Genomic DNA, 15,486 nt, shown 5'->3' with positions numbered 1-15,486 from the left:
CAATAACTAATATTTAAACATTTACATAATGTAAAGTTTTTTATATATCTCAGAGAGTGATTACACACCTGTTCATTAAACCTGCTTATTTTTTCCCCCTCTTTTGTACAATCTGTGTACATTGTGACAAAACTGGGCAAGAAAGAGTTTAAAGCATCAGGTGCTGTAACTAGAAAACTAGAAAAATTATTGCTTTTCTTGCTGCGTGCGGCTAAACTGCTTGTCAGTACTGATGGTGGCACATTTCATCGTGCTAAGTACTATATTGTGCAAGCAGTTTGCACTGGGAAGATAGACAACAGAGATCTCGCCTTTACCAAGTTGAAACTAAAGTGATTACAAAAAATAAAAATAAAAAAAATTCCTAAACAAACAAATGAATTATGCATCTTCTAGCAACATTTACAATAATACCTTCAGTGGCTACTTTATTAGTTACAACTTGCTAGTTTGGGGTTGGATCTCCTTTTGCCTTCAGAACTGGCTTCAGTGTTCATGCATAGATTCAACAAGGTGCTGGTAACAGTCCTCGGGTCTTGTTGGTCCACATTAACACAATAGTGACATACAGATGCCACAATCCAAGCCAAGATGTACCTATACAGTGGCTGTTCAGTGTATACAGAACAAAATTGTAGCTAAATGACTACCCTTCACTCGGCCAAATCAAGTAGAAAATCTAAACCAACACTTTTGTTTTTTTAATAATATATAAGCCTAACGCCATGGTGGCAAAGAAAAACAATTATTTAATTTCAATTTATTGTTCCAATGAAGTGTTTCATTTGGTCAGAGGCTTATACAAGATTTCATTAAAAAGTTATATGGCACCCTGGAAATAAAAAATTGGCTAAACTCTTGAAAACCTTAAAAGTCTGCCACTGTGTATTCAAAAGGCAGGAGTATCTTGGTCATATCCACTGGAGGAGTTCCAGCATATACCTCAGATGCAGGATTCCCACAGAGCGATCTCTAAACAACAGGAATAGATAAATACAAGGAAAAAACACAACTGTAACTGCATTAGGGGAAACATTTCCATTATTATCTTGTGAGGCTGCTGTGTCAAAAGACGTTCTCTGTTTCTAAAATTATCATGGCTTTAAAACTGTGCTGTCTGTTTATCACGTATGGATTGAAGTTTTTATCAGTCACTGCAGCTGTCAATTCCTGTGCAGGGATTTGGGAGTTTAAAGCCCTTCCCAGCAAAGATTAAGTTCCAGCCATGTACACATGCAGGGGTAGTGTGGTAGCAGGGCATTTAACTGGCAAAGCTGAATCCAGCGTGTGCAGATGCATGAGAGCGTAGTTACTGTGTGGAGTGCAAACCTGTAATAAGGTAAACCAGCAGCAGAGGTGCACCAGTTTTTGTTTTTTTTGCCATATTATACATTTATGAGACATTTTACTGCCTGATTTAACAATGGTAGAGCACTTTATGTAGATTTTCTTTACAGCAACACAATGGATGTCAAGTGTACGTCAACCAGCTATTAACACTCTGGATTCTCATCTACTTTGCATTATGAGGTCTCCAATCTTCCATTTGCAATTGTCTGAGCGATGCTTTTTATCTTTTTTCTTGCTGAGCTGCTTCACATCTGGCTTGGGGTTATCATTATATGAGCTGCAAAAGCTCAAAAAGGAAACAGTATTTTTTAATATATGACAAGATGTCACTGATAAAATATATAACAGCAAATTGTTAAACAGTTTCTAAGAATTGATCAAATTCATGGGATGATTCGGCAGTGACAGCAGTAATGAATACATTTCAGTGTGCAGCTTCATTTTAAAATATTACATTGCCTGCTGGGTGTTTGTTTTATTAAATTATAGCTCTGTGCTGCACAATTCTCACTTCACTTACCTGAAGAATGACATGGTATTCCCTGGGTAGATATAAAGGGTCCTATGAAGACACACGGTGTTTAAGTGTGCTATAGATATGATAACATGATGATCTTTATTTTTTACATGTTTGTGTTCATTAAATTCTTCTTTAGGAGCACTTGTCTTGCGTTTAAGGAGTTACCAAAGAGAACAATATTTTCTTGCAAGTGCTGCAGTCCACTGAAGCCTTACTTTTGGCATTATTGGGCTCAAGAGACATAAATTATATGGGTTTTTGTTTGTTTATGCTCATTCCCTTAATAATGAGTTGTAGTGAAATAGAGCAGCACAGTTGGAAATACTTAACTCCCCCAAAATGAGAAGAAAACCAAACCCGATCAAACTGTTGGCTCTAGCTCTGCTAGGAAACATGTCAAATCTGTGGTTATTTTTTAGGGTACTGTCAGATCGAACTGCACCTCTTCTCACCTTTAAAAGCACAGGTTAACATAGACTAAACTAAGTTAAGTGGGACCTCAGTTTGTTGGTATTGTCATAAAGAAGCTGCATGAAATAAGACGGACAAAGCCATAGGAATAAAATGCACAGAGAAGAAAACTACTGCAGTTTTATTCTTTTTTTCAGAGTGCATCTCTTAAAACTGATGGTCCAGAAGTCAATTTAAATATTTAACTGAGCGCACTGTGAGACCAAGAGAGGATATATAAAGGCCTTCTGCATCTGATTTTCTAGAACATTAAAAACTGCCTCTGTAAAACTGGGTATCTCTGCCAGTGGACTCTTGACTGGATCCTGTAGTTTCTGGCAACACGATACTGGTGTAGTGAAAATTTCTCTGATAAAGAATTGACAAATAAGTGCTTGTCTTTCACCATTTTATTCATCACACTTGTAAGAGGTCACAATTAATCTTCAAAAATGGCCTCTTCTCTCTATTGTAATTGTTCATACAAAGCAAAGTGACAAATGACTGGCAAGCAATGCAAATCAAAGTGTAAATTACTGCTGCTTTTTCTGCTTCAGAACCACGGAAGGTCCTTCTGTTTATATAATCTCCACATGATTACTCCGGTTTCTCCTTCCAGTGCAAGAACACACAGTGGGTTAACCCTGCATACCAGGACACAGGATATTCTCCCAGTAGGGATAAAAAAAGCTGTACAAAATGTTAAAATATATCTTTTGAAAATGTAAACATTTGTTAGACAAACATGCAATCTGTGAACAGTATACTAACATCTTAAAATCTGCTTGGAATAAGGTGATTACTCTGTGTGAAACAGTCTGTACCATAATACTGATCAAAAAGATGGCTATATTTAAATAAACTGAAAGTTGAAGACAAAAAATGACTTATACTTGCTTCACTGTTGTAACAACCAAGTTTTTGTCTTTTTTTTATGTCAACCTCAGCAAAGAAGTTTTATTTTCCACTGAGATATCCGTATTTATTTAGCTCTTCAAAACAGTGGAGCTGAATAATGATCTTGAGGATTTGATTTTTGTAGTTCCTCTTCACAAAACTGGTCTTTGAACACAGCAGGCCCATATGTGCGGGTAGTGTGCATTTTTGAGCGCCACAGTTTTCTTTTCCTAAGGAGCCTAATTATTAATTCTCCTTCACATCTTTCCTTCAATTTATAATTATTTTCATTTTCATTATTTTCTTTGCCCAGGAGTAGCAATCTCTCAATGACAAAGTTGTCATGTCCTAAAAAACCCTGTTTTATTGTCTGTTTTACCCTAAACAGGATCATAACTTGCACATGCTCCACTTAAGAAGACTTTAACTATAGTTAAACTGAAGTTTTAGCCGAAGGTAGAAGTTATTACTTTATTACTTTATAAAAACCGTCTTGGCTTTTGCAACCAGGGCTGTCACCTCCTGCTTGCTGTTAAATAAATTCAGCATTTGCAAAAAATAAGACTTCACTTTCCAAACCCAATTTTATAATAAATATTGTTTGTAGAGGCGACAAAACGAGGGATTGGCTTTACAGAACATACATGAATGTTGTAGTAAAACAAAATGAGCTGCATTGGATCATTATGTGACAAGTCCTTTAACCTGTTTACTTGTTATCAGCCATTAACCCTTTCACGCATAGTGGTCACCAGTGTTGGTCAAGTTACTTGAAAAAAGTAATCAGTAACTAATTACTGATTACTCCCCCCAAAAAGTAATCCCGTTACTTTACTGATTACTTATTTTCAAAAGTAATTAATTACTTAGTTACTTAGTTACTTAGTTACTTTTTAAAAACATGATTTACAACCTGAAGAGGTGATAAAGTGATAGATCTTTCAGCCCAATTCTACTTTTTCTACATAATCCATCATACAAAATGTAATCAAATGGAAAAGTCTCTTTTTTTAACTTGTTTTATCAGTTTTAATCTTTTAACTTTATGCATCAAGCAAAACATTTAATTATATGCAACATTCTCTGACTTGAATAAATTAGTTTAACATTTAAACCTATTTTCTACACATTCCAGCACATAAAATAAAATATTTTTTGTGTTTTCACTCACTCTTTCAAACAGATGCAAGTAAAACACAGCAGAAAATAAATAAAGTCAAAGACTCAGCGGTCCTTTTGCTCTATTTTCACCTGTAAAGCAGGAGCAGGGTAGGCGGAGGGTTACCCTGGTGTAGGTGTGCTGCGGTCAGTTGAAGAATCCGCGCGAGTGTCTCTGTGAGTTTCCCATCACGTCGTAGCTACTCGGTGCTTGCTCGGAAGTTTAGGGGTTTTTTTCGCTGTAAAAAGAAGTTTTCTTCCCACGCACGATGGACGCTAATGTTTTTGTCACTTTTTATGGAATCAAACTCAAAGTAAGGTCAGTACTTCCACACTTTAAACGCTGCACGCTCATACTCTCTCCCGCACTCGATATATTATCCATTGTTGATCTGCACACAGCTGCTGTCACCAACGTCGCACTTGCTTACGTCACTGTCATGAGACATTCTCGCAAAAAAAATCACGGTTTTAGTAACGCAGTAACGCAGCGTTCCTACGGGAAAGTAACGGTAATCTAATTACCGATTTTGCAATAGTAATCCCTTACTTTACTCGTTACTTGAAAAAAGTAATCAGATTACAGTAACGCGTTACAAGTAACGCGTTACTGCCCATCTCTGGTGGTCACTACAGTGGACAGCTATTCAAAGGATGTTTTCTTGCATTTGTGTCAGTGTTGATGGTATACTTGGACATAAACCACTACATTGGACACTGATGTGTAACTCCATACCCTGCCACCCACTGGTTATTTAATATTACTATAGATGTATGACGTGTTTCATTGCAATTATTGTTATTTAACCCCATCATGCATGAATTATGACAACCTCAATCAGTATTTTTATTCATCTTTTCATGCCTAAAGACGAATAAAAATACTGATAGGCTTAATAGACAGTGTACAATGTGAAACTACTACAGACTCTATATGAAGTATGTTGATGTGGTTGTGATTAAATTCAATTAAATACTGTTAGGGCTGTTTGGCTACTTTTTTCACCATTTCAGTTACTTGATTCTAAGATTTGTTTTCCCTCTTGAGATCCGAAAATATTTTTTACCTAACATTTGATTTTGTTTTCATTGTTATAATTCGTTGTGATTTTGCTGTAATTATTTCACGTTCGTAAGAAAATTGTTACTAATATTCTTTCTTGTCTTTTGCTTATCCGGAGACTGGATATAGTGTCTATGAGGTCTATTTCTGTACCCGGATCGCGAACACGCGTCGTTGCGCCGCCCTGCGCGTTCCTTTCCGTCCGCGTGCCCGTGGGTTTTACCTGTGTCTACGCTGAGGGTTTCCAACAGGGAAGAGAAATGCCATCAAAGATCATTTTTGAAACTGAGGATCAAGCAATGGACGAAGAAGTAGACACTGTCGTGGAAACTAAAACCCTAAAGGTGAGCAAAGCAGGTCGTCTCGACCTGGAAAGAAAGAAAAATGGTTTTACTCGCGGCTCGGCTCCTCCATGTTTTGGCAGCATGTGGCTGAACATGCTAACTAGCTAACCAGACAGCTAACTCTACTTAACTGTTAGGAAAACTGAGAGAGATAAGATAACAGTGTGTAGCGAACTTAGCAGTGACGTATTTTTGCGCTCATGTCCCGTGCTGTTTTAAACTTAAATTTTGTAATGAAGCGGAAGAGCAGCAACGTGGTCCGATGGTGAGCTAAGTTAATGTTACCACACAATGCGAGTGTTAGCCATTTAACCCTAGCTAAGAGAAGATCACGTGGCATGCCCATGTGTCTGAGAGTTGATCGTGTGGTCTGACGAAACTGTTTACATTTGAGTATACATCCGCGCTGTAAACACGAACTAAGTTTTGTTTACTTTATAGCCAGACGTTCTAAAAAAAAAAAAAACCCCAAACAAATACTACGTAAAACAGTAAACAACACTTTACTTATAACTATAGGTGCTGCCGAATATCACTTTGGTATGCTAAATACACTAAATTCGCTAAAGTTTGTATGGCCGCCTAGAATTAAGTTTTGTCAGACTTACAAGGTAGATGGCTGATTAGTGTTCGTATTGTCAACCTCAGGTCAGGATTAATAAATCAACCGTTTAAACTGGGAAACACAGTTTGGCTGGTTCTTTGGTCGAAATGATTTATTATAAGTTTGTTCGGCTAATGTTATCTGCGGGTGGCAGTGCAGGAGAGGAGCCGTCTTATTAGCAGCGGGCTCATGTCTGGTTATTAAAGTAGTATTCCTTTTTTTATTTTTTATTTCATTAAGTCATTAATTTATTCAATAAAATGTCAATATTTGGGGTCAGTCACCACGCAGATATCCATATAGAAGTGTTTTGTCTTTTGTTTAATGTGTTTTCAACGTCACTCATTTTTATAAGTGGCTTCATAGTCCAGTGGTTTACATTAAGCAAAATATTCCTGTTATGATGCAGGGAGGAGACACTAGTTATTTTGGTGTTGTCAGGAAGAGCATCCAGCGTAAAAATCAGCCAGACATGCAGAGCTGCCCACTGAGGTGGACCCTACTGAATAAGAGAGCAGCTGGAAGTAGCTTCAGACCACTTTAATGCCAAAAACCACCCAAATAACTGTAGTCTTTGAATATTTTGCCAGCAGAAAGGTTGTGTGATACAGCAGATGCACATTAACCACTGCAATATCTAAATGACGTTTTTGCTGATAGTAGGACAAAAAGCACAACATTAGCCAACAATGTGTGGAGGAACTGAACTGAACACTTTTAAACTTTGAGTAGCTACAGAGTCCTTGGGGTTCCTGAATTTCTTACTGTTTTGTGTCTTAAAATGAAATAAAAAAAAAAAATAAAAAAAATAGAACAAGACCAAAGAGGGCAAGAAGCTGAAGAAGCAGCAGCAGCAGCAGCTGGAAGAGCAGGAGGATCCAGATTGCGAGCCTCCTGCACCCAAAAAGAAAAAGAAAAAAGACAAGCTTGCGGCAGACCAAGTGAACGAAGACCTCGATGAGGCCACTGATATGAATGGCAACAGCAATGGTGTTGAAACATCAAAGAAGAAGACTAAGAAGAGCACTGAAGAACAGACAGACACAGAGGTCAGTGTTGATTGTCCTTAGCCAAAGGTCTAATTTTGGAACTAATGGACAGTTTATGGGCATATTAATACATCCTGTTTATATTAGGGGAATATAATAATTTTGCCTATAAAGTGATCTCTCTGTAATATTTGTAATATTTGATCCACTTCTTTTCATGGGATTAGAAAATCAAGAAGAAGCAAAAGAAGGCAACTGCAGAGGCAGCAACCAATGGACATTCCACCCCAAACACCCCGGTTCAGACACCATCCCAGTCGAGCGAAGATTCGGCCAGTGACAGCGAAAAAGAAACGGTAAGATCTGCAGAGAGAATGTCTTTTGCTTTTCCCAGCACATCTTCTGGCTTCAGTTACAGGTTTTAAAAACAAAACTGACTTTGTTTTCTTGTTTAGGAAGAGACACCAGAGCAGAAGGAAGGTGCATTCTCCAACTTTAGGATCTCTAAAGTCACTATTGACAAACTGAAAGGTAATGTCAGAACTTTCTACCCTATTTTCATTAATTTATTTTTAATTCTATTTATTTTTATACAGTGCCTCAGAATTAGAAGGTCACTGGCACATGCAAAGTTCTTGACATGCTTGGTGCGTCATAGTTTTGGGTAGTCATGTTGTTAAGTCTGACTTCAGCTTTTTATGTAATGAAGAATTACAGAATTTATTTGAATATTTATAGACTTCTGCAAGCTTTCTAGGGCTAATCTAACATGGGCATAGGAGTTGTTGAAGTGCTTCGAGGTTTGCTAAATAATTAACTAATAACTAATTACCATTGATTCTCTTTCTTTCTCTGTGTTCCACACTATTACTGTCCCTTTTTAGCCCGAGGAGTCTCTTATCTGTTTGACATTCAGGTAAAGACATTTAATCATGTCTATGATGGAGAGGACGTAATTGCCCAAGCCCGAACAGGAACAGGAAAGACTTTCTCCTTTGCTATCCCTTTGGTGGAGAAGCTCCAGAAGGATTCAGTGGACATGGCCAGAGGCCGTCCTCCCAAGGTACACGCCCATACACAGCAGAGGTAGTGAATATTTATGGACGCTGTGATTCTGTGTGACTGAGTATTTATTTATTTTTTTTTAACTATAGGTTCTGGTGTTGACTCCAACCAGAGAGTTGGCTATCCAGGTTGCTAAAGACTTCAAAGACATCGCTAAGCGCGTATCTATCGCCTGTTTCTATGGAGGCAGCTCCTACAACCCACAGAGTATGTCACATACAACAACACAGTTTTCTTTAAGTCAAATAGTTTTGGATGTTCCAGTTAGAAAAGAGGGATGTTATACATGTATTACACATTTTAATTTAGCAAAAATTGTGGTTCTATCCACCTTTTTTGCTTGAATGCCTCAAATGCACTACTTTTAACCTTTTGACTGCAGTAATTCAGGGCAGACACAAGGTGGCAGGACTGTATACTGGAACAGCGCATGGGCTTTTTTTTTTTTTTGTAGTGTATGATTCATGGGATTTGCAAATTAACTTAATAACTGGGATTGCTTCAATCATGACTTCAGTTTCAGTGACTGTAAAATGTCGATGATAATCAGGGTAACTGAGACCATTCCTTCACTGCTGTTTTTTCTAGAAATAGATTCTTAAGTAGATGTCAGAATATTTTTAAATGCAGTTTCTGTTTGCTGTTTTCAGCTTGCTTTATATATTGTTATGAAATAAAACTCTTTTTATTAACCTTTTCCTTCCAGTTGATGCTATCCGTAATGGTATTGATATATTAGTTGGAACCCCCGGTCGCATCAAGGACCACATCCAGAACAATAAACTCAACCTCACCAAAGTCAAACATGTTGTTTTGGATGAAGTGGACCAAATGTTGGACATGGGCTTTGCAGAACAGGTCGAAGAGATTTTGGGTTCATCGTATAAGAAAGGTAAAGTTCAATCTCTGGGTTTGTATGTTGAAATATGTATATAGGCCAAAATGAGCTGATAGTGTTTTAGTTTGTTTATCAAACTGCCAAAACGTCTGCCTTTGTAGAGGTGCTCACACTTCCTGATGATCAGTTAATCCAGTGTGAATGTGATTAGCAGCACCTTGCTGCTATTTAGCCTCTTATCTGCTAGGGTGCAAGGGTGTACTTAGTTTCTCACAGGACTGCATAGAGTCCTCTCCTTTTTACACGACTGTTTACTGAAGTAGTAATTGTTTTAGTTTGGTTATATATGTAAATTTTAATGTCGTGCACATCTCTCCTGTTTAGACGCCGACACCAACCCACAGACTCTCTTGTTTTCGGCTACCTGCCCACCTTGGGTGTATGAAGTGGCAAAGAAATACATGAGACCCAACTGCAAACATATTGACCTGATTGGCAAGAAAACTCAGAAAGCTGCGACAACTGTGGAAGTAAGTGTGTTTGTGTGGGAGGGAGACGTAGAGGCTGAGACTGGTGCAATTTAACAAGCGTTACAGCAGTCTTGGGTCTTTGGTTTACATTGCTTAGAGATGCTTGCATGCAGGGCCAGTTAAAGTAACGGACTGTAAAATGAGCTCGCATACATCTCCACCAGGAAAACCCAGCAAGTTCATTTGCAGTAAAAATTGCTGTATTTATCATCATCCACTTCAGTGAAGTTGTAATAAAGTACAAGTTTTTAGCCTGCCAGTTGGATTAATGAAAATCTCTCTCCTCTCACGCCCCGCTTTCCCCCGCCCTGGTGAATCATTTGTCTCTGTTTCTTTTTCTACTGTAGCATCTAGCCATAACATGTCACTGGTCACAGCGTGCGGCAGTGATAGGCGACGTGATTCAGGTGTACAGTGGCAGCCATGGGAGAACCATTGTCTTCTGTGAGACAAAGAAAGAGGCCAATGAGCTTTCCATGAATGCATCCATCAAACAGGTAGATGCACATACTTGCATGGTGCACATTTAACAGACTGATGTGTTGCACATTAAATTGGTAAAATCCTCAGTAATTTTCTTTTCTTTTCTTTTTTTTTTTTTTTTAAGAGCACCCAGTCTCTTCATGGTGATATCCCCCAGAAGCAGAGAGAGATGACGCTGAAGGGATTTAGGAACGGCGCCTTTGAGGTTCTGGTTGCCACTAATGTTGCAGCCCGTGGATTAGATATCCCTGAAGTTGACCTGGTGGTCCAGTGTTCTCCACCCAAGGTGAGAAGAGTTTCCAGTTATCTATAAGAATTCCTTAATTATGCCTTTTATATTTATTTATTTGTTTAAATATTGTAAGAGTGTTGATTTTATACTTGTGAAGATGATGGATGAAAATGAGTGATTAAGTTGCGGTGCATGGATGTTACCTGCACACTTTCACACGATTATACACAACAAGATCACTGGGAGAGCGCATCTGCCCCAGAACGGCAAAGGTGCTGCTAACACTTTGGTGTTTTTATAATGTTTTATTACAACTTGCCGAAGTCAGCCTGATTTTTATAACGACACGCTGATGTCTGACCTTTGACCTATGACCTTGAAGCATTCCATACTAAAGTGGTGTATTTTGTTCTTCTCCGTTGTTCATATTCTTTATTATGGATCTGTACACGTGGAGTAGAATTGGAAAAAAGCTTTGGGTCCTATAAGCTGTTTAAGATATATATGATTGCTATACACACACAGAGATATGTAGTGTGATTTTTTTTCTTTTTCTTTTTTTTTTCCTTTTTTTGTGAAACTTTAATAACTAATTCAAATTAATTTTTGTCAAGGTTGATCTAGGTACTCGTGTCCTCCAAACCCATTTTTATTTGTATATAGTTTATATAATTTGACGACTCAATAAAAATAACAGTTTTGTAGATTTTTCACATTTGGTATGACTTTGACCAGATTTTCACTAAAATAAATTCTGCTCCAGCTGTTATTGGTACCTAACATCACATAAAATCTGAACAGGATATCTTGGAAACAGCAGATGCTACACTGCTAACAAACAAACAGACCTGACATATTCCATGCCTTCAAGGGAGAAATGTTGTAAAATGATGAAGCCTCAAATCTTTACTTTGTCTGAAGTTTTTTTTTGTGTTTATTCTCAGGATGTGGAGTCATACATCCATCGTTCAGGACGTACAGGGCGTGCAGGCAGGACTGGAGTCTGCATCTGCTTCTATCAAAGAAAAGAAGAGGACCAGTTGCGCTACGTAGAAAACAAAGCAGTAGGTATCTTTTGAAATGCTCACTTGGGCAAACAGGAGTGACGGGCTTACCTTTTTGTTTTTTAAAAAAAGAAGCTGTAAAAAAATCAGAAAAAAGAACACAATCAGTCCTACTCAGTCTTTTCTCTTTACGTGTGAGAAGGAAATGGATAAGATCCAAAGGGAAAAGAACAGAAAGGTAGAGGAGGAGGGTGTTTAAGAGGCACCGGCTAAATAAAGGCGCTTTTTACACAATCTGTGACAATGAGGCCTTCCTATGTGACTGTTAAACTAACCATTTTTTATTTGCTCTTATTTCAGGGCATCACATTCAGGCGAGTTGGCGTTCCCACTGCCAACGATATTATTAAGTCATCAAGCAAGGATGCTGTCAGGTAGGTAATTAAGGGGAGTGAGAGCCAAGGGCAAGCAATTATATTTTGTTACAGGAGTATGAAATAGTTTTAATTGTTTACTATTTGAAAGCTTGTATTCAGTCAGCCACAAGGTGTTATTAATAATCAAGGGCGATGCTTTAGTACTGGCAGCTTGGTGGTCCCACGAAGCCTCTGCCTTAATCATGACACTGCTGAATGTGAAAAATCTTTCCTGACTGCGAGAGTTTGATTGTTGACTTTTCCTATACTGTGTCCAGGTTTCTGGATTCTGTTCCAGTCGCGGCTATCGGGTACTTCAGAGCATCAGCTGAGAAGCTGATTGAGGAGAGAGGAGCAGTTGATGCACTGGCTGCTGCCCTGGCCCACATTTCTGGAGCCACAAGTCTAGAGCAGAGGTCACTGCTCAACTCTGATGCTGTAAGTTATTTATGCATGCGTACAGAACTCGCTATTATGTCGTACTAGGCACCGTTCACCCTCGCATACAGCTTTCCTAGACGATAGATTTGTGTCTGCCCTTTGTTTTAAAGCCCGTGGGCGTTCTCATGCAGGCCTAACATGTTGCCCCTGCCCACCCACTAAGTATAGTGCTTGTCCTCCATCTAGTTAGAAATGCGCTGTGCCTTTAGGTGATGTATAACTGTAATTCTGCCTAATGTGTTGTTTCTGTTTTGTTTTTGTTTTTTTGCAGGGTTTCAGCACAATGCAGTTGGTGTGTTCCCAGGAGATGCATAATCTGGGTTACGCCTGGAGAACCATCAAAGAGCAGCTAGGAGAGGAGATTGAGAACCACATTCACAGAATGACCTTCCTCAAAGGCAGAACAGTATGTATACACACTCAATATGTAGATATGTGAGCTGTGGCTAGTATCTGTGTGAGAGGGGGAGAGGTTGTATGTTGATGGATGTCTGCGTGTGTACAGTTACAAAGGACTGGGCTCAGCGACTGTTCTACTTTCTTATAAATTGTACATTCTTGCAAAATAGTGAAAAAACCACACCCCAGCGTGCCACATGAATGATAGCAAATGGAAGTGTGAATTGGAAACTCACTGGTAAATGAAAATGCAAATTAAGAGAAGTAGTGAGTAAAATGTCTTTTTTTTTTTTTTTTTTTTTTTTATAATGTATTGTCCTGTTGTATGGGAATTGAGTCTCTCTGGTCGCACAATAAGCACAAAGCTAATTATCCACAGCATGTAAACAGAGAGACATCTGTTAGTATGAGTGAACATATGTGACCATGTCTGTTTGACACAGACATTGAAAAACTCGCCATCTCATGCTTATTGTTTTTCTAACAGGGAGTTTGTTTTGACGTCCCAGCTGATAAAGTCAAGGAGATTCAGGTGGGAACAACAATAACCCCAACATCTGTTCAACATATGTAGTTGACTTCTTGTAAATGTGAAAAAAAGTGAAAATATATATTTCAACAGACTGGCAGTCCTGTTTGAAATCCTTTGTCTCCAAACTTGTTCTTCCATTAGGAAACATGGCAGGACGGTCGCCGTTGGCAGCTCACTGTGGCCACAGAGCTGCCAGAGCTGGAGGAGAAGCAGTTCAGTAACCGTGGTGACAGAGGCTTTGGCAGTGGTAACCGTGGTGACAGAGGAGGGTTCAGAGGCGGCAGGGGAAGGAGTTTCAGTGGAAACGGTGGCCGTGGCAACGGGTTCCGGAACGGCGGCAGCGGCGGCGGCTACGGCAACAACAGAGGGGGACACAAACGCACATTCAACCAAGCGTTTGATTACTAAAGTACTAATGTGTGGACTGATAGGACAGACTGTCACTCAGCTGGGGTGGCAGTGGTTCTTATTGGCTGGCTGGTCAACATTCTCCATCATTAAACAAGTTTAATTGTGTAATTTCATATAGAATTAATTGAATTACAGAGTTTGAGACATAATTTTAACAAAACGTGCTATCGGAAGAGTAATACTAAAGGTGCAGTTTACCGTAAAGCTTGATATTTATTTCCTCTGGTCTGTTGTGCATGTCATCCATCTAGATTTTTTATTTTTTTGGCTCATCTGCACAGGTTTGGAGGCATGTGTAGCAGAAATGTTTGCCTTCTCTTTAATATAATGTGACTAAATTTCATTTAATCTGGGCTGCTGTTTAATGTAGGTAGTGTTTTGTTTTTTGTTTTTTGTTCAGATTTTTTTAAAAACCCATTTAGGACAGCACACGTGTCTTTTAGTCCCGTTATATTCAAGAAAAGACGGACATCTTTACACCACACATCTCCAGAGTTGGGCAAATCCCACCAAAATATTCCAGATGGATACATAACTCTGCAGGACAGAGGAGATTTTTTTTTGGGGGGGGGTGAGATGTTACTTTAATTTACAGATAGTTATCTAAAAATGGTTTAAAATGAAAATCTGTGTACCGTACCATATATACAAAACTAAGACTGGCAGCCATTTTTGCGATGCCTGATGTGCATTTCTTTAAGGTGGCACTTTAGCTGAAACTTTTGGAATGACATTGCAACTAAATAAACAAGCACCAAATGTAATTACTGGTTATATAACCTATATTGAAATCTTGGCAATATTCAATAACATGACCTAAAGTTGGAAAATGTCATCTATTGGGTTTTAGGTAAAGTGTTCATTTTTATGGGTGTTTGGGGAACATTGGCAGCAGTCACACTTAAGGCTTTTGTCCAAAATGGAAGATGCACAATCTTGTTCACGTCACATTTGATGTACGAGTGTGCTATCAAACCTGTTCAGTATGTTGCACTGTCACGTTTGAGATGGTTCTACTCTGCACCCGCAGAGAACAGCGATGGTGTTGACCTTTACAAATGTGCTCAGTGTCAGATTGCTGCCTTACCCTCAGCTGAAACCTCTCTCCCCAAAAATATGTTGGATGATTGCTTTGCAATCGCCTCTATTTAATAACTTTTGTCTACTGCTTCCATTCATTTGAATGAAATGACTTCTTCATTAAAAAGGTCAAGTCATGTTGTGTTTATTCCTTCCAAAGGGGTAAAATAAGTACGTAACATGCTTATGAAATAGTTTAAGGCATTCGTCTTCTGTCAGAATCAGACTGGCAATAAACTACACTCACTGAGCACTTCAATAGTAAAGTATCTAATTAACTAGTGGTAAGAAGGCATCTCAGTGCATTTAGGCACGTAGAAATTTTCAAGATGACCCGTTGAAGTTTAAACTGGGCATGAGAATGGAGATTCAAATAAGTTTGAATGTGGTGTGGTTTTTGATGCTAAACAAGCTGGTTTGAGTATTTCAGAAACTGCTAATCTACTGGTGTCTTTTCCACACAATCATCTCTGATTTGCAGAGAATGGTCTGAAAAAGAGTAAAATATCCAGTGAGTTCTACAATTGAAAATGCCTTGTTGATGCTAGGTCAGAGAGAAATGGTCTCAAACTGCCCAGAGTTGATAGGAAGGCAGCAGTGACTGTAATAACCACCCCGATAGCCACTCCTATCACAATGGCCAGAATTCGCACAGAATAACCAAAACTGGGCAACAAAAG

The 15,486-nt window shown here is 38.7% G+C and overlaps 1 protein-coding gene across 1 annotated transcript; it reads left to right on the top strand.

Moving 5' to 3' along the window:
* The first annotated feature begins 4,629 nt into the window (after nt 1–4,629).
* ddx21 (DEAD (Asp-Glu-Ala-Asp) box helicase 21) lies at nt 4,630–14,943 on the top strand. The gene is made up of 17 exons (XM_080885039.1): nt 4,630–4,694; nt 5,557–5,782; nt 7,199–7,435; nt 7,603–7,731; nt 7,831–7,906; nt 8,260–8,438; nt 8,530–8,647; nt 9,147–9,332; nt 9,663–9,808; nt 10,156–10,305; nt 10,416–10,577; nt 11,468–11,587; nt 11,888–11,961; nt 12,222–12,381; nt 12,656–12,790; nt 13,271–13,315; nt 13,457–14,943. The coding sequence occupies exons 1-17, from the start codon at nt 4,645–4,647 to the stop codon at nt 13,721–13,723; spliced, it is 2,460 nt and encodes an 819-aa protein (XP_080741165.1). The 5' UTR covers nt 4,630–4,644; the 3' UTR covers nt 13,724–14,943.
* Nucleotides 14,944–15,486: the final 543 nt, after the last annotated feature.

Source organism: Rhamphochromis sp. 'chilingali', assembly GCF_963969265.1.
Source record: "Rhamphochromis sp. 'chilingali' genome assembly, chromosome: 6".
Lineage (NCBI taxonomy): Eukaryota > Metazoa > Chordata > Actinopteri > Cichliformes > Cichlidae > Rhamphochromis > Rhamphochromis sp. 'chilingali'.
The sequence above is the reverse complement of the archived record's forward strand: the minus strand, read 5'-3'. Positions and strand labels throughout refer to the sequence as shown.